Source organism: Hetaerina americana, unplaced genomic scaffold, assembly GCF_022747635.1.
Source record: "Hetaerina americana unplaced genomic scaffold, ioHetAmer1.1.p SCAF_7, whole genome shotgun sequence".
Lineage (NCBI taxonomy): Eukaryota > Metazoa > Arthropoda > Insecta > Odonata > Calopterygidae > Hetaerina > Hetaerina americana.
The window spans coordinates 16,703,514-16,727,123 of record NW_027287316.1 but is presented as its reverse complement, the minus strand read 5'-3'; the positions used below and the strand labels follow the sequence as shown (position 1 = coordinate 16,727,123).

Genomic DNA, 23,610 nt, shown 5'->3' with positions numbered 1-23,610 from the left:
CCAGATTTCTTCACTATGAAGTAAATTAACATTGAAAAGACTTAGCTAACAGGGAAGTAGTAACTACTCTTAAAATCATTTATTTAGCTATATAACCATTCAAATGAAAATCTTAAACTGCTCCCTGTCAATTTGGGATTAAAAACGACATGGAATTTTTAGATGCTACTAGGATGCATATTGCAATAACAAGTTTAGACAAAGTATTTTTTGATCGCGACATTTGATTTCATAAGCTGACAAATGAGAGGAAACGAAGACACCTCTTTAGTACAATACAATAAAATGAAGTGAAATTAGTCATCCCGCAAAAACCTGGAACAGAAATTTGAAGTTTAAGTTTAAACGCACTTTCACACGTAATAACGAGGATCTTTCTAAGCAAAATAGTACATACATAAAGTGTTCTCAGCTGTCAGCGTTCACCGAACTAATCGATTTATCGCTATCTTAGACTCAAAGACTCCACTGGAATATCCCCAGCGAACACTTATTTACATCCTACCAACGTGATTATGAATCCCACCGTGAATAGATTATTGAGTGGGATAAAAAATCTTTACGAAAAGAGATTAAAAACTTAGAATTATGGCTTCCGCCACGCACTCACCATTTTTCTTGTAGAATATGACTTCTAGTTTGAGCTCTGCCTTGGCCGCCAGCGCGGCGTCGATCTGCCTCCGGCCGTCCTCTGAAGTCTCCGGGCCGTGGAGGAATCGGCACGCGACTCCCCGCTGCATGATCTGCGCCCTCGCCCAGCCCGTGAGCTCGCAAAAGCCGTCGCTGCAGTAGACGATGGGCCAGCGCTGGCCCGTGCCCCCAACCCCCGAGCCGGATTTGCCCGAGTTGGACGAGGCCACCTGCGCGTTGCCAAGCACGAAGTTGCTGTCTGTTGGGAAAATAGGAGGGAGGACTCGTGAGATTCAAACACTCATGCATGTGGCTGGCTACAGGATTAATAGAAATGCAGAACAGAGATCATCTAATTTCCACACAAACGTCTAGTTCTCTCGATTTACAGCACAAAGACCGACAAAACTTCCATGAACAGCTTGAATATTCAAATGTGGCACAAGATACCTACTATATCCTTCTCCATATTTAACAAATGAATCTGCGTTTTTACTGTAGCAAAGATGGTCTCATAGTAGTAGTTTTTAGGGGAGGCGACCGAGAGCTGAGGTAATTTGCGCCATAGGGGATGGACTGGAAAGGATGAAGGGTGGAGAGAAACCCGGCATTGGCATTAGCCTACTCTTTAAGAAAGACGCCAAGGGGTCCGCAGCTTAACGTCCCATCCGACGGACGGCGTACTCACTCAAAGTGCCATCCACAAAGCACCTCAATTAGGGATCGAGATACCTCTGAAAAATATTCAACACCGACGAGATTTGAACCCGGGTGGGAAGGCAGTACGGTAGCCCCCGCACCATCTCGATCCTCGATGGTCTCATCCAAAGAGAACACAACGTTATCTATGTCGTGAGGTACTCGCCATTTAAAGGCTATAATTGCAACTTTGGCAATCTCGACGGAGAACATGAATCCAATTCACTCCACAGATAAAATTTTCCCCAACTCTGGTCTAAGATGTCGTTTTATACAAAATATAATCTCGAAAATACCTACTAGGAAGTAGTCCAGGAAGCCACCCGCAATTTGTGCATTAGAATAAGAACTTAATCCTAATATTCCCAATTCATCTAGCTCTGAAATTACGTCCATTATAATGCCTACCATGTTTAACGTGCGCCTAGCCTGGCCCTTGTACATTAAAGCAGGGATCCCCAAACTACAGCCCGCGGGCCAAGTGCGACCCGCGAGTCAATCTCATCCGACATTTTTATCTACAGAAAACAGTTTCGGAAATGTACGTACATGTATCCTGCCAAGATCAGCAGCCGTTTACGTGGACGTTCTGTTTTCACCGAATTAAAATAAAAGCGCGCAGCAGTGCGTTATATTTTCCCACCGATCACTGCATTGCAAAACCTTGTCCGCTGCTTACTTTTTCTACTTTTGTTCACGGTCAATAAGATGATATAATGCCATATAGTGGCAGAGTTTTTAAAGGGTTGGCCGCTGGTTCAAGACTTGATTATTTTGATCACAGTTTGCCAGATGTAGCTGACTGCTGCGATGAGGTGGGGTTGGTATCAGTTAGCGTCTAATTGCGAATCATGCTGCACTCTACTTTATTTTGTAATAATTTTTCTCCACATAATTACTTACTTTCAAGTCCGTGTAATGTATTGGGAATGTTGATAGTTTAGCAAGAATTTCCAAATATTCTGAAGAGGAAAGATTAAAAGCAACAATCTCTCTACTATAAGTGGATATCTGTCGCAGACTACATTTAGGTAAGTTTCACTTAAGAAATCGTAAGAATAAATACTATATAAAAATTGTTTCGGATCATTTGCAGTTCTATACATGCGAAAACATTTTCTCGAATAATCAGGTTTTTTGAGCAATATTTTTTGCAAGATACTTTCAGTTTCACTATTTATTCATACTGTAGTCACTTTATTTTAGTGCCCAACGACGGTAGAGAAGAGGAAAAGAAAAATAGACGATGAGCGTCGACAATGTCAAGAAGAATGGAGTACTAAATACTTCATCAATTCCGTTGAGCAAGCGTTGTGTGTGATTTTCAACGGAATCGTGGCTTTAATGAAATAATACAACCTACACCGTCATCATCGAAATAACACCAGGAGAAATATGCACAGCTGGAGTCCGTGCCAAATAATTTTCTGAATTATAAAATCAACTCACATATCAAAGGGCATTTAATCGTCAAATGAATCCTAAACTAAGACCAGTCATACAGTCGCCTACGTCCTGGCTAAAAGTGGCAAACCGTTTACGGATAGTGAAGTAGTTAAGGAATGTTTGTTGGCATTGGCTGAAAAACTTTGCCTAGAAAAGTCGAAGCAATTTTAAAATGCAGTACTCGGTGCAAATACCATTGCCCGCCATGTTGCAGACAAGGGTGAAAACGTTGTGACTCAATTACAAAAAATGCGAGCAAGTTTTACCATTTTTCAATTGCAATGGATGAATCATTGGGCATCTCTGCCACCTCTCAACTGCTGTATTCATTAGAGGTGTGGATGACGGCATGAGCATAACTACATAGCTTCCCTACATAGCATGTATGACACTGTTACCGGAGAGGATATATTCATTGAATTGAATACACATATGCTGATTATAACTTGGACTAGACTAACCTCAGTTGCCTGACTGTTGATGGACATGAGGAACCTGAGTGGCATAAAAAAAGGCTTGATTGGACAAGTGAAGCAGATGAGTAATGAGAAAACATTCCACAACCAATAATCTCGCACTGTATCAATCACCAGCATGCCTTGTGTGCTAAATATGTGGGAATTATCAGCGTGCTGAATCATGCGGTGAAGATGGTGAATTTAAAAAGGTCACATAGGCTCTACCGTAGATAGAATAAAGATGTGTTGAAAGATAAAGACACAGAATCGCATGATTTACAATTTTACACTGCAGTAAGATGGCTACGTTGTGAGAAAGTTCTGAGCAGAGTATTTGAATTAAGAAAGGAAAGAAGTGACTTCCTGGAAAGTAAAGTTGTACCACAGCTATTACTGTCTGACGAAGAGTGTGTATGATAATTGGCCTTTACTGCAGACATAACTAGTCAAATTTTCTGACCCTAAAACTACAAATAGAGAAACATTTAGTGCCTGACCGATGCACCCATATAAAGGCCTTAAGATCTAAACTTGTCTTGTTTTTGGAAAAAGTACAGTGAAACAACTGACGAACTTTCAGCCGCGCAAGGTCTTCATGGCTGAAAAAACAGCTGAGTTGCCCTCGTCATTTGCATGCGAGATCATCAAAGACCTACAGCTGCCGTTTCAAGAGCGGTTCTCTGATTTGGATTCAAAGGCAGAAGAAGTGAGATTGTTTCAAAACCCATTTGAAGCTGATATAGCCAATTGTCCAGATGAACTGCAGCTGGAGGTCATTATGTTGCTAGCAAATTACCTCCTTAGGGACAAGATCAAAGAAGGATTGGTGGGTTTTTACCAGTTTTTGCCCTAGGAAAACTCTACAAGTGTCAAAACGTTGCGTCAAAGTACCTTTCAATCTTTCCAACAGCATACTTGTGAGAAAAAATATTTTCAAGTATAAAATACGTGATGAAAAATTTGAGAACTAACTTGCCTGATGATGATCTCAGATCACTGTTGATATTAGGGATATCGAATCTAAAGCCAGAAATGTCTGCTATTTTGGCACCCGGAGTACAATATCACCATTCTCCCTAATACAGGTGTTCATGTGTAGTGTATAAATATGTTATTAAATAATAAATGAATATAATTGTATTAAATAAATAATTAAAAACATATATGCTTTGATTCTTTTTTATTTGGATCTCGAGTGTGCAGTCGGTCCCCAAACTGCTATTTGATAGTTAATGCGGCCGTCGGGCTGAAAAGTTTGGAGAACCCCTGAGGCGAAAGTGGTTCACAAATTTGGCGTGTATGGGTCATTTTCTTTCCCCTCGCCACCATTTCCTTTCCCACGGAAGCTCGCGAAGTGTACAAATAATGTGATATACGAATATGTGGGTGCTCGTTCATGCACGATAAACTGCGGGTGGTCGGTGACGTGGGTGACCAAATGTTCAGACAAGAGCATCTAAAGCAGACCTGCTCATAATTCAAGCGCGATCATCAGAGATGATATACTACCTTGATCAAAAATTTCCCGGAATTTATTCATAAAATTAAAAATACAAGTTTATTCATCTAAATCTATATTGTCCCCTTCAAAGTAATCCCCATCGACTGCAACACACTTATGCCAACGCTTGATCCAATCCTCGAAACATTTTTTATATTCGGTTTTCGGTATGTCCATCAGTGCTTCCTGCGATTTTTCCATTACTTCCTCTCGGCTGCTAAAACGCGTTCCCCGTAATGGTTTTTTAACTCGATTGAACAGAAAGAAGCCACAGGGAGCCAAATCAGGTGAATTCGGTGGCTGTTGGATGGTATTTGTTGCATTTTTCGTCAAAAAATTACGAATAATGATAGCACTGTGCGACGGTGCGTTATCATGGTGCAAAATCCACGAGTTTTCTGCCCACATTTCTGGTCTCTTTCGGCGAATTGCTTCACGCAAACGTCTCATAACGCCCAAATAATACTCTTTGTTTACTGTCTGGCCTTCTGGCAAAAATTCATGATGCACTACACCGTTGTAATCCATGAAAACCGTCAGCATTGCCTTCTTTTTTGACTGAAAACGACGTGGTTTTTTTGGTCTCGGCTCATTTGGTGAACGCCATTCACTTGCCTGATGTCTGGATTGCGTGTCGTACTCATAAACCCACGTCTCGTCTCCAGTAATGATCCTTTTGATGAATGTGGGATCGGATTCAGCCTCGCTAATCATGTCTTTTGCGACGTCAACACGGTCTCTTTTTTGCATGAAATTGAGGTCTTTTGGCACCAACTTTGCTGCTACACGACGGAAACCCAAATCATTAACCACAATGTCTTGGGCGGATCCATAGGCAATGTTCAAGTCCTCCGCTATTTCTCTGATGGTTAATTTGCGGTTATTGACCAACATTTCTTTTACTTTATCAATTTTTTCACCGACTTTCGATGTCGATGGTCTGCCACTGCGTTCATCATCTTCGATTGACTCACGACCACTTCTGAACCGCTCGTGCCACTGGTAAACGACCGTTTTTTTTTAGAGAATCGTTGCCGAAACACTTTTCCAACATTTCCAACGTCCGTGCGCCACTAAATCCGTTTTTTACGCAAAATTTAATACAAGTTCGTTGTTGCAAATTTAAATCCATTTCTGAAATTGTAAAAAATCGCCAACACACACAGAGATAGATGTACTCTTGGCTACGTAACTTTTGCAAATGTCAAGTTATGACACTAAGATTTAAAGGGAATATCAACAACAGATGTACCAATTTAACAAAAAAAAACAGAACTCAAATCAGAACGATGGGAGCGCCACACGGTGGTTATTCCGGGAACTTTTTGATCAAGGTAGTATTCACTGATTCATTGCCAATGCATACGTAGTCGTACTTAGACCTCTTTAAACGACAAGGGAACACTTCCCAGGGGAAAACAAACTCTCACGCCAAAACAAAACTTATTTATTCCCTTAATTTTCGCTTAGATTCCATTACTACAAGCACTAACCTAACGCTCTTTTTAAAATTCTTGAGCCACATTTCTCATCTCTGGTAAATTATAAACTTCCAAAAGGGCTGAAAATTTGCTTTAAATGGATAAAAATGCGCCTGAAACTCTTCAGAAAACGATGTTCATTCAGGAAGGCCCTTGCGGCGGCTTGCGGGGTATTATGTAGATGTAGATGAAGGCAATTCGAAAATCGTCTCTAGCGTCGGCAAAATTAATAAAACTTGGCGTTTTAAAAAACCTCTGTACCATTTTTTTTAACCCTTGGGAATAATGTCAATATTTATACCGAAATAGATTAATTTACGATATTAGTACAATGAATCCTCGTAGGAATAAAGTTAATGCACTCATAGAGTTGTTTCCTCAATGATATAATTGATGGTTTCTGGCGTAACTTTATGGAACCGATTCATTATAAATAAATGAAAGGACTAACTTTGTAGTTCCACACGAACGATTTATTCACACGACCCGGGTTTCGAAGTAAAACTTCATCATCAGGTGAGCTCTCTACATTTGCAGCCATTCTGGGTCGTGTGAATAAATCGTTCGTGTGGAACTACAAAGTTAGTCCTTTCATTTATTTATAATTCCTCAATGATGTTTGAGATGGTTTATATGTCAAAAGGTTTTCAAATAAGACTAATGAGTACCTATACTCGAACGTTTGAACGTGTAGTTGAGATTTTTCCGACTACTTCTGGCATTGCTCAACTGATTTGCGCATGTAATTTCTCAATAAAAAACATTCAGAAATATAGTATCTCCGACGGATACAGTAAAATATTTATTTTTAATAAAATTTTTTGCTTGGTCCATAATTGATTGTATATTCGCTGTCGTCTGTTTGAGCCCGACCGCGGCTTAATAAAAAAAATCAGAGAAGACCTTGACCCTCTAGAAAGGGATTTGAAAATCTTATATGGCATTTTCCTTGATTTGGAATCAACCAATTTGCTATCCGAACATCCCATTCCATTTCATCCCAACGGCAACAGTTATACAAAACATGTAGCTATTAAAAATTGAAATTCAGATGAAAATATCAGGAATTTATCAATGAAGCCAATATGGAGAATTCATTTTTCTTCCGATTCCATTGTCGTACAGAAATTTGAGTACGAGTACAATGGGATCGAATGGGAGGACCAAAGCTTCATCGAAGCTTTGGTCCTCCCAAAGGTAATAAAGGGGGAAAGGAATCCAATAAGTGAGCCGAATACGGAGCTATGGAAAGACGGAACGCGGAAGCAAAGATAAGATTGAAATGTCTATTCCTACTTAAATCTCACTCTTACATGAGGGTTATCTTTGCTGTTTATAAGCAATACGATGATCGTTCATCAAAAATATTAATTCCCAAAGGAACAAGAACATATGAGAGATGATTTTAAAATACTGAGGATGTTACTTCAAAATAGGATGTTGATAAAAAAAAAGAATTAAAAGTTGAGGGGGAAAATGCTGTATTCAACTGATTGGAGTTAAATAAAACTGATTCTGGCGTGACCTGGTGGAAAATCTTCATATTGAAATTGAAAAATAACTAACTTGGCTTTTCCACATAGAAATTGGAATTAGCCCTGTTACGCGAAATTCGAACGCCTTGAACAACACATATTCTTCGTGGGCTTAGGGACTATGGACAGGCGTAATTAAAATCATCACGTTATACATTTCACACCAGTTCAGGTGGAAACACGGTGGCAAGTTTTACTTTTAGGAAGATCAGAAACGCTTATTTCTATACACAATCTAAAATGACCTATGGCATTCATGATAGTAGTTGAATAAATTTGTAAAACATTTTCCATTGAGGTATCCGAATAAAAAGAATAGTAGATATCACCCTTGCAATGGTTTTAGCGTCGTTCAGATCATCCAGCTACATAAATATAAGATATACTTATAATTGACAATTCGAAATAAACAGCATCCCAAGTCTTTGAAACCACTACAAAATTATATGCATCAAAAATAACTATAACAAGGCTACAACAAAAAAGTTATTGGAATTTAACTTGCAATGAACATGCCATCATTAAGTACTGCAAAAAGGTAACATAAAGCTAGCACGAGTGTGTTGGGTGACGGCTTAGGCATTTCGGTAACAGTCTATTTTAATTAACTTTTCCACACACCTTAATGGATGGTTTTCATCTTCCAACATACTTTCTAACATTGCGTTCAATCCGTAATACCGCTGTAGATGGGAAATCCAGGCGTTCCTTCTGCAATGTCATGTTTTTAACGTTGTGTGCTCACCACCTATTTCCCTCTCCTTAACTCTTATTGATTCGTCAATCGCCCTCTCTATATTATTATGGGTATCCTTCAGCTGAACCTCATCTCAAAAGCTTTCAGCTATTTCCTCTTTACTTGCCACAATATAGCCACACGCACCAACCGAAGGTCATAACCAGATATTTCCTTAATTCTATTTTCGTGGAGTTAGAAGAGAGAGGTCTCTTGTTATTATCAAAAGGAATCTTTGCTTTGAGTATCCTGCTCATTATATTTCTTCCACCACTACCATCGTAAGTTATTTGTCTTCCAATTGAATCGATCCTTTTCCGCAGGAATCGGGGAACTTTGATTATTCCGATTCCACTATCGAATGTATTGATTGTTGGTGAAATATTGAAGTTATGAAAGAATCTAATAACTTCCCTTCGATTTCTGATGAAACCTCGATGAATCAGTGAATTGGGATCTTATTTCCCAGAACTATCATTCCACACTCGTTTGAGGAGTTCGCCTCATTTCCATCGGCTCATATACTTATACATTTTTATATATATGAGAGTTTGGTATACTGCCTAAAACCTTCATCTCCACCGTAACTTCCTCTTCGTATGTTCTTACCTTTACTTTTCATCTTTTTACAAACTTCAAGCTCCTTAAATAATTTTAATAGCTTCTTTTCTTTCCTTAATATTTACTCCAGTGCCCTTGATTTTTATTCAGTCTTCAAAAACTTTTTCTTCTTCCGCAAAGGAAATATACCTACCAATAATATTATATATTAATAAATGTACGATCAATAATGTAATAATTAATTTATAACAGTTATTATTCCGATTCCGATCGGGTTACATTAAATCCGATGACTACTGGCGACATGGAGGTGGATATCGATGGCTATAGAGAAATTATACTAATTAATAACCACAATTTTACAAATAATTCGAAGGTTAGCATTTAAATAAAGATTTCAATTAGAATATTCGATTTCACGATGGTAAATTTCCAATAACACCGAGAGGGGAGGTTTGCAATAGACATAAAATATTTAGTTCACAAAATATCGTACGCTCATGAAAGTTTTTAAGCCAAAAAAAGGAATTAGTAACAAATTAGTATCCGACATCCGGGTAAATCTCCAGTAAAATTATTTTCGGTGCAAAAATATCCGGATGACATTTTGGGTCCTCTCGGTAAAAAATTGCAATATCCCATTCTAGGCCCAAATCTCGTAAAATATTGACACAGCTCTGCAACCATTTGCCACGGTACGGTATCCAGTCAGAATTATAAGAGTAAGAAGTTTTTCACCCCTACCAGGGCCCATCATCGTTTTGTATGTATTAAATAATACATTTTGTTTATTCCTGCTTTATACCAGCCGTAATTTTTATAAACTTAATAATCATGTCCCCTTTCAGGATAATTTTAATAAGTCTATAAGTCTATAAGTTTAAATAATAGTAACTGTTGAATACTTCCAATGGCACAGCGCTGGGCTACTGACCGGAGGGACCAGGTTCAATTTCCATAGCACGCCTCTCTCTCAGCTTCACCCAGAGGGTGTCATTTTATGGTGCGAGATCTCCCTGTGAAATCACAGATGACATAGGGAAAGGAACTATTGTTCACATGCCGTTGGGCTTAAAAACTAAGTGAGCTCTATTCACACTCATAAAACCAACTTTCGGATTCATTACTGTGGTAGTGGTTTTGGCGTTACGTCATAAACACGTTAAGCCCCCATGACCTTATAATCCACAAAAATGTATTCGTAAATATTAGCCCTAGCAACTACGGAGCCTACGCTTGCGCTACCAGCTAGCCTGCAGCTGGACCATGTGTCGTCCCTGACAGCGGGAGAGGCAAGTTTTTCGAGATCGCCATCACACGAAACACCCTTGCAAAGCGGAAGCGGAACCGACAGTTGCAGCAGCAGGAAAGAAGATGTAGAGGAGAAAAAAATCAGTTGACCTCGAGTGCTAATGCTACATTGAGGACAAAGATATTGGAAAATGTAAAGCGAAATATGGAGAGAGAAAATAAACATATTTTAGGATTGTGCGAGGTGAAATGGAAAAACAGCGCGGATTAATGGAGAAAAAGCTTAAGAGTAATATCTAGTGGAGGGGAAGAGAGTCAGCTATTAGTGGTAACAGCACCGAAGAAATAGGTAAGAAGAAGCGCTGTGAACATGTAGTAGGCGAGTGATACCTTACTCTAAGTAGCAGTAAAAGCTACACCAAGGAATTAAATCACTCAGGTCCAGATGCCAAATTGCAATGATGGAAATAAACAATAAGACAGCGCATAATGTCCTGTGTTCCTTGAGGGAGACATTTGATAGCAATGTATTTGTAAACTAATAGAAACGCGACGGTAGACGAAGATGGAGACGGTAGTGAGGTAGGAATAAGAAATGACCGCCGGAGAAAGCGGAAGAGCACGGCAGAAGACAGGGGTTACTCATAAAGAACACTTGATTTAAAAGCAAAAATTAGCGTTGCTATACATGGAATATTCTGATATTTTTTAGAAGCATAATTCAGACTCTATTACAGTTAGGCACAATTTTGGAATAGCGTAATCAATTCCCACAGTTTCCCATGAGTGGATGCGGACTCAGAATATAATTTAGCACTAATGAAGAGTAACGTGAGACTGAAGAGGATAAAAAAGGGGAGGTGGATGAAAAAATGGAAGGCAGAAAACAGATGGCATGCGGAAATGAAGTTTTTTTTAATGTAACGCGTCAGGTTGTCCTGTTAAGCGAGGTTAAGAAATGTAGGAAAATACATTCTGTGACCATAAAAGTGCGCACCAAATGGTATAATATCAAATAATAATACGATAGATTTCGACGAAAAATATTGATAAGTCACCTGTAATTATATTTCCAGGCATTACCCCTTGGAGAGCGCGGGATTTTGATAAAAAGGACGTGAAAAACACAAAATAGACAATGTTCTCTCTTATTCTCTAACTCTGGTTTAGGACATAGTAGCATTTAAAATCACCTAATAGGTAATCTGCATCCGAAATGTGATCCTCACCGCCGGTTAGACCGTGTTCTGGTAGAAAATAAAAAATAATCGCTTCAAAATCGGTTTCGGTAATAGCTTTCGCCCGCTTCTTTTTAAAATAAAATCATACAACATTGTAATCTAGAACAAGATGCATTGCAAAATTATAATAATAATATAACAGACAAAGTAGAAGAGAACCAATCTGTTGATAAGGTTACAAACCATTGTCATAAATAATTTCAACTCCCATGACTGACTGACACAAAGCACGAATAACATGCTGATAAAGCATAAATTGACTAATCATTAAGAGTCGTTAAAAATTTATCGCCAATCACAGCACAGAATTGATCGGTAACCAAAATTCTCTGCAAATGCTCCGTTTTAAATAGGGTACTAATATGTATTTAGTTAAAAATCAGTTGCACGCGGCAGGATGTTTATAAACTTATGACGAAAATTAATAATACTAACTTTAAAAAATGAAGGATAAATTAATTTCAAAATTGCATCATTTCAGCGTCAAAGAACCGAAAAGGCCAATGAAACAAAAAAAGAAAGGTATTAACACTGCCATGGTGGCGAGAGCTAGTGTAAAGATTAATGGGGTATTCCGTGTAATAAATGGGACATAGCGTACCCTGAGGCAAGGGCACATGAGATCCTTTTTATTTTTCCGCAAACCTGCAAAACGTTCTATTTCCTCTCCCGTGTTGGTAGCGAAAGCCCGGCGCGGATGAGATAAAAGGAGCCTCTTCTTGCGAAGCGCGATGCAGCGATAAGGCCTGTGATAACCCCAGAGTACCTATCGATCGCGTCCCGATGGATTCACAATTCTAAAATCTCTCCGAGGTTGCCTCGGCGTATCCCTCGTATCGGAAATAAGACACGGATGCAGAGGAGGCGGGGAAGGCGGGCGATTGCGATGATGGAAATTTCGGTGGTCCTCTGGGGGCGGAGTGGGGAGGGGAGGATAAAGGGGAGCCCTCAAAGGTATTTGGCGGTCGGCATGCAGAATTGGGTGAAATAGAGCACAAGGGAAGGAAAAAAATAACCATTTATTTCTGGTAACTTGAAGAAAGGTTGATTACAACACCAAAGAGTAGACATTAATTTTTGCATACAACTTTGCGGAGGAGTGGTATTAAAATGGGAAGCGAAATATGGTTTGTCTCAACTTATACAGCCACTCATCATATGCTGCTTTATCCTTTATCTAAAGAATAAATAAAATAAAAACCGATACTTCCCTGCCCTAAAGTAAAAGGGAACATCAAGTAAGGTCTCAGTAAAAACATTTGGTGCGCGTTAAACTTTATCGAAAGAGAAAAATGCGGCACACACAAAAGTAAAGCCGAGTCTTCCATGCAGTTATGGTGACCCAGAGTCGTAGTTTTAAAATGTAACAGTAAGGACATGCTTCGGCATTAAAATTTCCCATCATGTTCATGGTGAAAAACCTTCATCTGCGATGCTTCATTCGTCGATAGCGATTGCATATTGCGAATAAATACTAGCTAGGATAATACACTACTGAACTAGCCTCGGGGACTTAGATGCTGGGAGGAATATTTTTTCTGGTGTTAACTCCCCCTCCCATTTGGCGTAATAGACAGAACACGGAACAATTTTAATTTTGAACTATTGCCACTACACAGAAATGCAGAGATTTCCCTTTCCTTCGCATTTAGAAAATTATTCGCGAACGTTACGCTCTAGAAAGGAATAAACGAATTTTGTCCCGGTGACGCATCAGAAAATGCATCTATAAGATATATTTAAAGCCTTAATTTAACCTGGTCCTTAATTTCCTCACTACATTTTAATAGGATATAATCTCTTCCAAATTCAAATAAATGCGCAATATGCCACGACAGTTACTTAACGGAGGCAACCGCAATGTAAACCAAATCGTAAGAATCGTACTCTGCGAAAAACCATCAATCAAGACCTGGATGACGGTTAAATCAAATGATTTTTACACTGTAAAATTTCTGAGTTTCAATACAAGCTTTTCATGCTATCGAAGTGGATAGGCAGTACCAAAATCAAATCATGCCTTCTATTTCACAAGACACCAGAATTCACATTTGGTTTTCTAAGGGATTCAAGATTTGAGGCAATTTCTTCTACCATCCAGCATAAATCAGAGCAGCCAGGCACAACGCCCACGCCTTGAACCGGAAACACCGCCAAAGCGCTTGCCGGGGGATCAGATGTTCGAATTGATCAAACGTCATTACGAGTTAAATCCGGCCAGCAATATCAAGACGCAATTCGGATAACCATAATTTCTTCTGAATATTTACGATGAAATACAGAAAATCTTCCAAAATTATGTAACATGGAATTTTAAGTCGGATATTAACCCGGAATTTATATAATCTTAGCGTTTATCGATATCCCATTGAATAAGTAAGAAAATTCTCAAGAGAACACATCACGAACGTATGTTATTTTTTCACTCATGTCGGTGTAATTGACTTCGAAAAAATGACAACAACATTAATGGAGCCCATCCGGTGCATGACATAATTTGAGATGGCAAACATTCCTCTTTGATAGGTACATCTCAGTGACAGAATTGCTTTTCTTGGCTCTTACAGGCAAAAAGGCATTTGGCATCGCTCACGCTCAAGTGCTGGAAATAGAAACAACGTCAAAGGGCTCTCATTGCACACTTGGGGGCCATCCGGGCGAAATAAAGAGAGACTAAGTGCGCATATCCCTTCCTCTTCACTCCTGCATTCTCATTGCTCATTAGTGGTGGTCCCATATTGCCGATTGGTGATGCATACGAGGCGTTCGCGGGAGAGCCATTTGGTTTGCTGATGACATCGACGCGTTTGCGGTTGAATGACGCGGCGCCAATCAGATCTGAATGCAACGGGGACCACCTGATGCTATTCGATCAACTCGGAAATTATCAGATTACTAAAAACTACCAGTCACACAATCAAGTTGTCAGGGTATATCGATGGGTGAATAATTCACTTTTTGGCCGATAAAATTGCTACAAATATCGATTCGAGAATTTGATTCAAATGGGCTCAATGACATCATGAATGGATCATGAAATGATTAAATCCGTTCATGAATTTGCATGACATTTCCCGCCTTGATTTACACTGAAGTAAATCAATCACTTTCAATGAGAAAGAAGACTATATGATAATTATCCTGGGGGGATCGAGATGGTGCGAGGGCTAACGTACTGACTTCCCACCCTGAGGGCGCGTGTTCAAATCCCGGCGGTGTTGAATATTTTTCAGAGGTATCTCGATCCCTACTTGAGGTGCTTTGTGGAGGGCACTTTGAGGGAGTACGCCGTCCGTCGGATGGGACGTTAAACTGCGGACCCCTTGGCGCCTTTCGTAAAGAGTAGGCGCTAATGTCGACGCCGGGTTTCTCTCCACCCTTCATCCTTTCCTGTCCATCCCCTATGGCACAAATGACCTTAGCTGTCGGTCGCCTCCCCTCAAAACTACTACTACGATAATTATCCTTTTAAACACTGGAAATGATGTCGCTCATTTCACGAACGCTCACATAACGAAACGTATTTTTCATTTCCACCCGGCTATAGGGTGATAACATTTGGAGCTAGTAATTCAGTTTAATGAGGCAAGGGAATTGGAGCACCATTTCAAGCCCTTTGAAAATGGTTTGAATATTGGTTGAATAAGTTTAAATTTACGAATTTCAAGTAGATTCAATAATTATTCGTCAATTTAAAAGCATTTAAACTTAAGTAACGTTATGAGGGTAAAAATAAACTTCACACTTCTACAATAAAGTTAAAGGGCTCATTTATAAAGTTAAAAGCCAAATAAAGGCTTTATTGTGGAGGTGTTAAGTTTCTTTTTACCCTCGCAATGAAGGACTTCCACTAAGTTAAACCTGAAACTGTAATGTTTAAGTAACAGTAATCCCGGATATTCTCAAAAGGCCGTTATAAGAATATGTAATGCAATAGAGACACTTGAACACATTTAAATGCCTGCTTCAGGTAGTGGGATTAAATCCCCGTCAGGTGTAGTCACCAAGTTTACTGATGATATTCCACAGGTCGTTCCACTGGCAAAGCTCATAAAAGTTGAATGTCCTCCCGAGCATGCGACGCAGCACGAACGATATTCGTAGGTTAAATAGTGCATCCATGGTCATGGGCAAATGTTTTGGTTTAATTCCTTCCAGAGATTCAGTTGAAATATGAGTCTGGTTTTACTGAGTTAACTCCGATGAACCTGATTTTTAAATGAGATGAATGATACCGCGAAAAAGACGGAATGAATACATACAGGATGCATGGCCTGTGGCTGATTTTTAATCAGAATTTCGTACCTAATTCAGTTTTAAAACCATAAAAAGTAGAGACAAAAACCTTTTATTAATTTTTTTCACTTGCTTTTTACTTGGAATTAAAATATTTTTGAAATATACCATTCGGAATTCACTGCATCATTCAGATTTTTGTTAACCCAGCTTAAATACAAGTATTAGGTGTGTTTTATTCCTAGGACTCAAATTCTGCTTTAAATAATATCCACCTTAAAAATTCTTCCACCGTTTTAGTGGTGATTTCCTCAAAGGCTTAACGTCAAGCATAAATGATTTAATTTTAGTTTTTTTACTGCATATTAAATATTGAACCTTCGATAGTATATTTAGTTATCCCTGAAAAGCATCACCAGTAAAAGGGTACACGCAAAAATATTTCAACGTTATAATTACCTTTGGATAGTGTTTGCATGAAATAACGTCCACAGACCAAATTCACTGATAAGGTAAGGGATATCCCAGATTTTCCTCTATTTCCTTAAGATATGCGGAAGTTTGGACCAGTACATTCTGCTTCTAAAGAATTATCTGTATTATATGCCCTTTCTCCGATTTCATGAGCCAACAAAACACACGAATAAAACACTAGGGGAGTGCATTTTATAAAGATATTCTACTGGTATTCTTATAGGCAAAGAAGTATTATATATTACATAAGATTCTCGTTTGGGTTACAGCAGTGGGCATCTTAAAGAGAGGGCGATCCCTTCGCTAAACAACCAGTCCATTGCCGCCAATACTTTTCGAGTCTCCTAACGATAGTCTCGCAAAATTAAACTCAAATCTTTTGCCTGATTACTCGAAACAAAATCTTGGAAACCGTTTAGTTCGCAAAATTACTACAGCTATTTCTCTTCAAGTTTATCTCGCCCGCGTAGTGGAGCAAACAATATTTCCGCATATCCTTCGAAGAGTTACCATACTCAAAGCTCTCTCTTTGACCACCGCATCCCATTTGAGTAAACACATGGATAACATTACTGTTTTCCTCAATTCACGTCGACTCTTTCACGCCAAAGAAATACATCTTTGCGTAAATTGAAAGAAAATCCGAGAAATAAAAATTTTATTCCCGCTGTATTTTGCATCTTTATGGATGCTCAGAATTGTAAAATGTCGTCATTCCTACCAAATACACAAGGTGGGTAAAAATGCCTCGCAAAAAGATTTCCCGGTATTCCATGGATTTTAGGAGATTGTTTTGGTTTATTGGTCGCTAGTCAACTCAGAATTCGCTCGCTTTTATGTCGAAATCCCCAGGGCATTCTCTTTTCTTTCTAGCAGAGAGAATACATGAGAATTCGTCTTGGAAAGGTGCTGTGAATATTTTGACGGTTTTCCACGCCAAGGGAACAGTTCGGATACTTCGATACGATAAATTTCGTTCAAAAACCGCTCCTTTTATGGAGAACATCAACATATCATATCACCCCATCCCTAGTGAAAGTTACTATTCTATTGATGGTCTGACCAATGTATATCCATGGCATTCTCATAAAAATCTGAGACCGGAAAAGGTATACGAGGCTCGAAGTTTCTCTCCTCCCTTCCACGATTGGTAACCGTCTTTCTTTACGGTTATATTGGGCTAACGTTATCACGCCCTCTCTCCACAATTTCTATCAAATCTTGGAATTGGTTTCTTTATGTAAACATTATCTCAACTCTAACCATCATATTTCCAGCAAACGAAGGCGTAGAATCAATAGTAATGGCTGCGACGCGTGTGGAATTCATTCATGTAGATTGAAAACACTTCATTATTTTTCACACTCATTTATTTTAACCATAACGGTGTTGACGTTTTCACTACAAAACTAGAAATACTTTTAATAATAATGAAAAAACTTCGAAAAACATTACAATAAACAAGTTCAAAATTACAAAGTGTTTTCCAACCAAGAAAAAAAAGAGGCATAAGGATTGAATGTTCTCACCGAATGTGTAATGAGATACAATAGGCTAAGACTAAATCGGGAATGCATACGTAAATTCCTCCCAGATTCAGCTAATAATGAATAATGAGGAATCCCATTCATTAATTTTACTTCGGGAAACCTATTCTAGTGGAAGACATTTTACAATACGGTGAAAATGCATTCCCCTCCATTATTTCAACTCCCCCTTCACATTTATTTTACTGGAGAGGCAATACATCTATGAGCGTGGACGCTGTTTGCCTTTCAATCGCGAGGAACGTCTTCTCTCATTAGAGCTCGCGGGACCCCGACTACAACCTCGATTTCCCAAATTAACACTCGCTCGTGAGAATACTCGATGATGAGAATGCCTTGGTATTCCCTACGTAACCCCACCGCTCTTTCTCTCCTTCTCTTTGTTTCCTGCACTCACCCTTTCCTCCCTCCTTCCCTTTTCTCGCTCCCGATTCTTTTTTTTAACTTCCTTGATAAGGATTGGTAAGAATTCAGAAGCGTCCTTACACTCCTACTCTCCATCCATTACATGCCATATACTCCGAAATGGAATCGCTCTACCCTTTAGACCAACAGAGACCTGAAAAATGGTTCACGGTTTAGTCGTTTACTGGATTTTCTAAGAAATGTACGTATCACGATTTTTTATCCAGAATATATACATGGGTGGTCTGAAAATTTTTGGAGCGCAAAAATTTCAGAAAAAAATATCTTGTATCCTTGTTAGGTCGGAAACTTTTGAACCACCCTCGTACTAACATATTTACACGGAATTTGAAATTCACTTGGGCGGAAGCCACTTGAAAATGAAAAGAGCATGATATGATTCTTAAAAGAAAATGTAAACTCGTTCCGGCTATCATAACTTTCTAAATCCATCGTTTTTCACGAAAATGTCTGTACCTCAGAAAATCAATCCGAGCATAACTTTGGATAACGCAAAACGATTTTTTTAACGGAATTACCCGATCCAGTTGTTTTTATTGAAGATTACCATCCTACAACGCCCATTGAGATTTACCATCAACACACCAATAATGGCGATCTCAAAACTTAACATAACTTCTTCACATAACTCACCTTTCACTTGAAAGGTCGATAAAAATACACTCATGCCCAAATCTATACATGACCGACATTAAGAACACGTAAGCCCCGATAAAATTCCGGGTCCCCAAGTTTTTCTCTTGATGTATTTAATATATAACGATTAGTTTCCATTATTTCATGAAGAAAAGGGTAGGCAAGTGTATCTTGTGGTCGTCGGCTGTTAGAATGCTCCAAAGTCTCGGACTAATTCCTGATGTTCCATGCATGTTTTCAAGAATCAGGTCAATATGGATTAAGTGCACCAACTCCTGATGCATTCATTATTATTATTATTAGTATTCTACCGTTAAAGGGACGTATTGGAAGTACACAGGCTGAACCACGATAAATTTCTTGCCTCTCCTAATGAAACCTGACATCCGAATCGAAAATAAGTCCCTCTCCAATTCCGCATTTTTCTTTCCAAATTTAAAAGTCAAATTTTACACTAGATATTTATACAATCCAAGGCCAGTTTCGATGAACTACATCTTTTTCGTGACCAGAAGATGATGTAGCTCATGGAAACCGGTCTTAGACTAAATAAATATCTAGCGAGAAAGTGTTGTCATATGTTCATTATCCTTATGCTATTCCTACCATCACATATTTGCGTAACGTTTTACCCTCTATCACAGTCTTCAGCATCTTATTACCAATCAAAACGCCTTCCATCCATCTTTCTTACCTCCTTTGGATTTCTCACAACAAATCCCTCTGCTCCCCCAAGTAGCACTCCTTTGTTTGTTTTCCGTTCGGTCAATTTTACTTTTTCTTTCCCTATCCACCCCCACATCTCAAAAGCGTCCAATCTATGCCCATTGTCTTGCATCAACGGTCAAGTTTCCGTGGCGTCCGAAACCATACTTTTCATCAAATGTTTAACGAGTCCCTTCTTAAAATCCATACTACACGCCCCTGTTATCTATATCCTCCTTCTTGCGCCAGCTTCTTTTCCTAACGCAAATGTTCTCCTTGTATCTCTACTACTTTGACCATCTTGGTCCAAGGCACTTCCGAGGTGGGTAAAATGTTCCACCTGCTCTAGTTTATGGATTCCTGTTTAAAAATCTTACTTAGCTTCTCTCTTTTTCGAAAACCGCTTAACCATGGTTTTGGTTGCTTTTATTCTCATTCCACGCATTTCTTTGACTAACTTCCAATGCGTTCAGTATTAGCAAACCCTTTGGCTGACTGGCAAGCTAAAACTTGAAATGAATTCTGAAATTATAAATAGAAAAATAGGCAAAGAATTAAAATAGGTGCACAATTTAATGGACTAAAATAATTTCAAATATATTATTCCTTATATTTTCATACTCAATTATTTTTTGCGAAATCATTCCTTTAGCAAAAAAGAGGTTGTCTATCACTTAACCATGAGTCGCGATATTGACAAAAACCATGAGGAAACTAAGTTATTTTTTAAACTATATCATTGGTGAACATTGCTCATCTTCTACAATTACAGATCGATCCCAAAGGAGACCTAAGAACTATAGCATTATATATGAGCATACACCATTTTAAAGTCTAACTTGGCTCACATTTGAGGCCTTAATGCTTTAATGGCGTCGTTTTGGATATCAAAACATCCGACGTGAGGAGGTGTGTGTCGAGTTCTGAGGGAACCTGGAAATTTGGGGTAGAAGGACCAGGTGAAGGACTAGGATTACTGTGGCGGCAGCGATAGGCCACTCGAGTAAACAGGGATCTTAGTTGAATGGCGTTGAGGTGCAAGCCTTTACCATTTACTTCGGAACGTTTGAAACGACCATGTTAATTCTTGAATCCAAGTACACATTCGAAAAACAAAATCTAGCGTGCGTGCGAAGGACTAAGTGAATTTTCACATACCATTCCATTAAATGAACAATTTTGCATGCGTCGTGAATTGTGTGCCTGTTCATCCGAGACATTTGTTCAAAGAATTCCTTCACGATGAAAAACGTTTGTTGAAAGAGTTTTTAAAAATATAATGTACTAATATTTGCATATCTACATTAAAAGAGCTATCAAAGATGACAGAAAATGGGGCGCATGTCCTGTTTTTATCACATTAATGTGAATAAAGTTGCATAATTTTCCTAGAATTCCTATAATACCACGAGCATGTGATAGGATACCCAATATCAGATATTCAATTTTATATGTACGAGTTGTGAATGTGTTCAAGGTAAAGGTTTCTAAGTTTCATGAATTATTTTAATATAATATTGGCCTTCTAAAGCTCCATTAGGCCTATTTTCTCCTCCATCCTTTCAATTCTTCATTCATTACTGCCTTCTATATCTATAACATTACCTCCTTACACCATATCTTCTGCCTTTTTCAAAGTTTACCCAGGAACGCCTCCCTTTTCCAGTCAATTAAAACATTACTTTGCTTTTCAAACCCTTACTAATTTACCTTATTATCCATATCAAGAGCATCCAATACAGGCTTTTCTTCTTCTTAAAGTAAATAGATCTTAGCGTTGCTTAACAATAAAAAAAAATTCTATTCAATTACCCCCAGTGATATACAAATTTGGTGTCTCCATTACTGAGACTATTTGAAACTATTCTGCTTCAAGTCTTTTGGTGGAATTTCATTTATTGCTTTACTTATCAGCACCATATTGCCGGCCCCGGTGGCGGCGGGGTAACGTCCTCGTCTGCCATTCCAAGGGTCGCGGGTTCGATTCCCGCCTGGGTGAGTTTCACTCCATCTAGGGCTTGGGTGTTTGTAAATGTGACCATTGTTATCGTTGTTAATAGTTCGATGTAAAGGCCAAAATGTGCTGTTTTCGAACTTATACTGAATAAATAAAATAAATAAATATTGAAAACCCCATCATCCATTTCATAGTGTGGGACTGTTGGATTACATTAAAGATAATTCCGCTGTTTGTTTTGTAAGTTAAATCCCCAACTTTTAAAATGAAAAACATTTTTAACTAAACCAAATGGATCTTATTGTTATAGTTTAAACATTAAAAAAAGAGAAAGCGATAAAATAAATCAATACAGAATTTCTACAAGAGATCCAAAAAAAGTAGAATAAACATGAACATGGAAAAACCCCTCATTCAAAATAAACAGTTGGTTAGGTCAAAACAGTTATATCAAAGATGCAATCTTTTTTCCCCTAAAGGAATTTACGATTGGTAGCCCACCCTAATCACCACCAAATTCTTGAAGTAGGCCACGGACGCTGAATAGACTCACATGCTCTTTCATCAACACAATTACCGCTGGATGGAATACTGGCTTTCCCTTTCAGCTCATAACAATGACAAAGTTCAGAGACTACAATGTTACTGCATAGAACAGAACAGGAGACTGATAGCGTAGAGGCAGCGAGTGAAGCGTCGTCCTGGTATGACACAATGAAAATTCTCCGGATACCTGCGATCATTGTGGGATGCTTGTGGCATTATACTGCATAGTAAGTTACGTCATGGACAGAGTGAGCAATGCGTAATGAGAAATAACTGGAAGGAGCGAGGAGAGGTGAAAACTATGCAGTAAACAGTGAAAAACAATTATAAGTGACCACTTTTAGAAAACAGAAGTAGGAGTCTCAGAATCGTTCACCGCAAAGTGCCCTAAATAATTTCCGGATTGTAATAAATGTAAGGGAGGACATTGATACAAATTATAATGCAAATAATGCTTGCAAAAATCCAAATAATACTATTAGTAAAAACCAATCAAAAGAGAAATCCTTGAGAGAAAAAGGTGCAAATTTAATATCACGTATTTTTGCGCCCTGACTTGAGTCATCTAAACTCAATTATAGCATTTAACATTAAAAACTCTATGCGTCTTTACGCAGACATATTTTTCAAATTACATTGGCTAGAAATTCTTCGGGAAATGCAGACACAAGGTAGCGATACCCACAAGGAGATAAAAACCAAAGGGTCAATTTGGAAGGAAATTAAACCTGAAGTCAAACTCTAGGATGAAGAGTGTGGGAGACATCTTAATTGCATCAGCATTTCCAAGGTGACAGTGGAAATTTCAAGAAATTGTAAGATATTGAGGGATGTGACAGAAGAAAGAATGCTTGGCAAGTATGGAAGCAAATTGGCGTCTTGGGGAGCATAGAGAAGAATAGAAACTACCACTGCCTGAGAAAGGCATACATTTGGAAGATATGTGTCTCCTGGAATTTCCCTCGGTTAGGTCCCTTAGCTCTGCAGAGTACTTATTGCTGGCACAACTGTTTCACGGGCGCTGTTGTAGAAATTAACTGGTAAGAAGTGAATTTGTCAGAATATAATAGAACCGATTTAAACACAGGAGCGGATCTAGAAACATATCTAAGTTGGGGGAGTATTTTTATGTGTTAACAACAATAGCTGTATAAACAATTTTAAACAAGTAAGTTAAAAATCATTTTCAAATTTGAAAATAATTTCAGTATTAAAAAGAAAGACTGCAACGAGCCATTCAGTAAATCATTTTGTTCTCGGGGGACGGAAGGTATTTTAAAGAAAAATATCGCATGTGTAATGTTTATTCATTTTGATTTGTATTAGAGCCAAAAGCAATCTCCAAGTGGAGTGTCATGACACCTAAATCGCCCTATTTGGATACACCCCTAATCTAACGCCTACGAAACTGCTGTCTGTGTAATAATTTGGGAAAAATAGGGTGTTTGACCGCATCAAACCTCGGAAGCCTTTTTAAAGAAGGGATAAATGTTTCAGAATTGTGGCCAAGACATTTAGAGACAAAGTATAATATTCAAAGAAGG

At 38.5% G+C, this 23,610-nt stretch overlaps 1 protein-coding gene across 1 annotated transcript in view; it reads right to left on the bottom strand.

Annotated features, from left to right (window-relative positions):
- Positions 1 to 23,610, bottom strand: part of Elk (Eag-like K[+] channel) — a 520,200-nt gene that overhangs the window by 247,512 nt on the left and 249,078 nt on the right. The window contains exon 3 of the mRNA XM_071595144.1: positions 611 to 889. Coding sequence (XP_071451245.1) covers positions 611 to 889 — 279 coding nt within the window. The remainder of the gene's footprint in view (positions 1 to 610; positions 890 to 23,610) is intronic.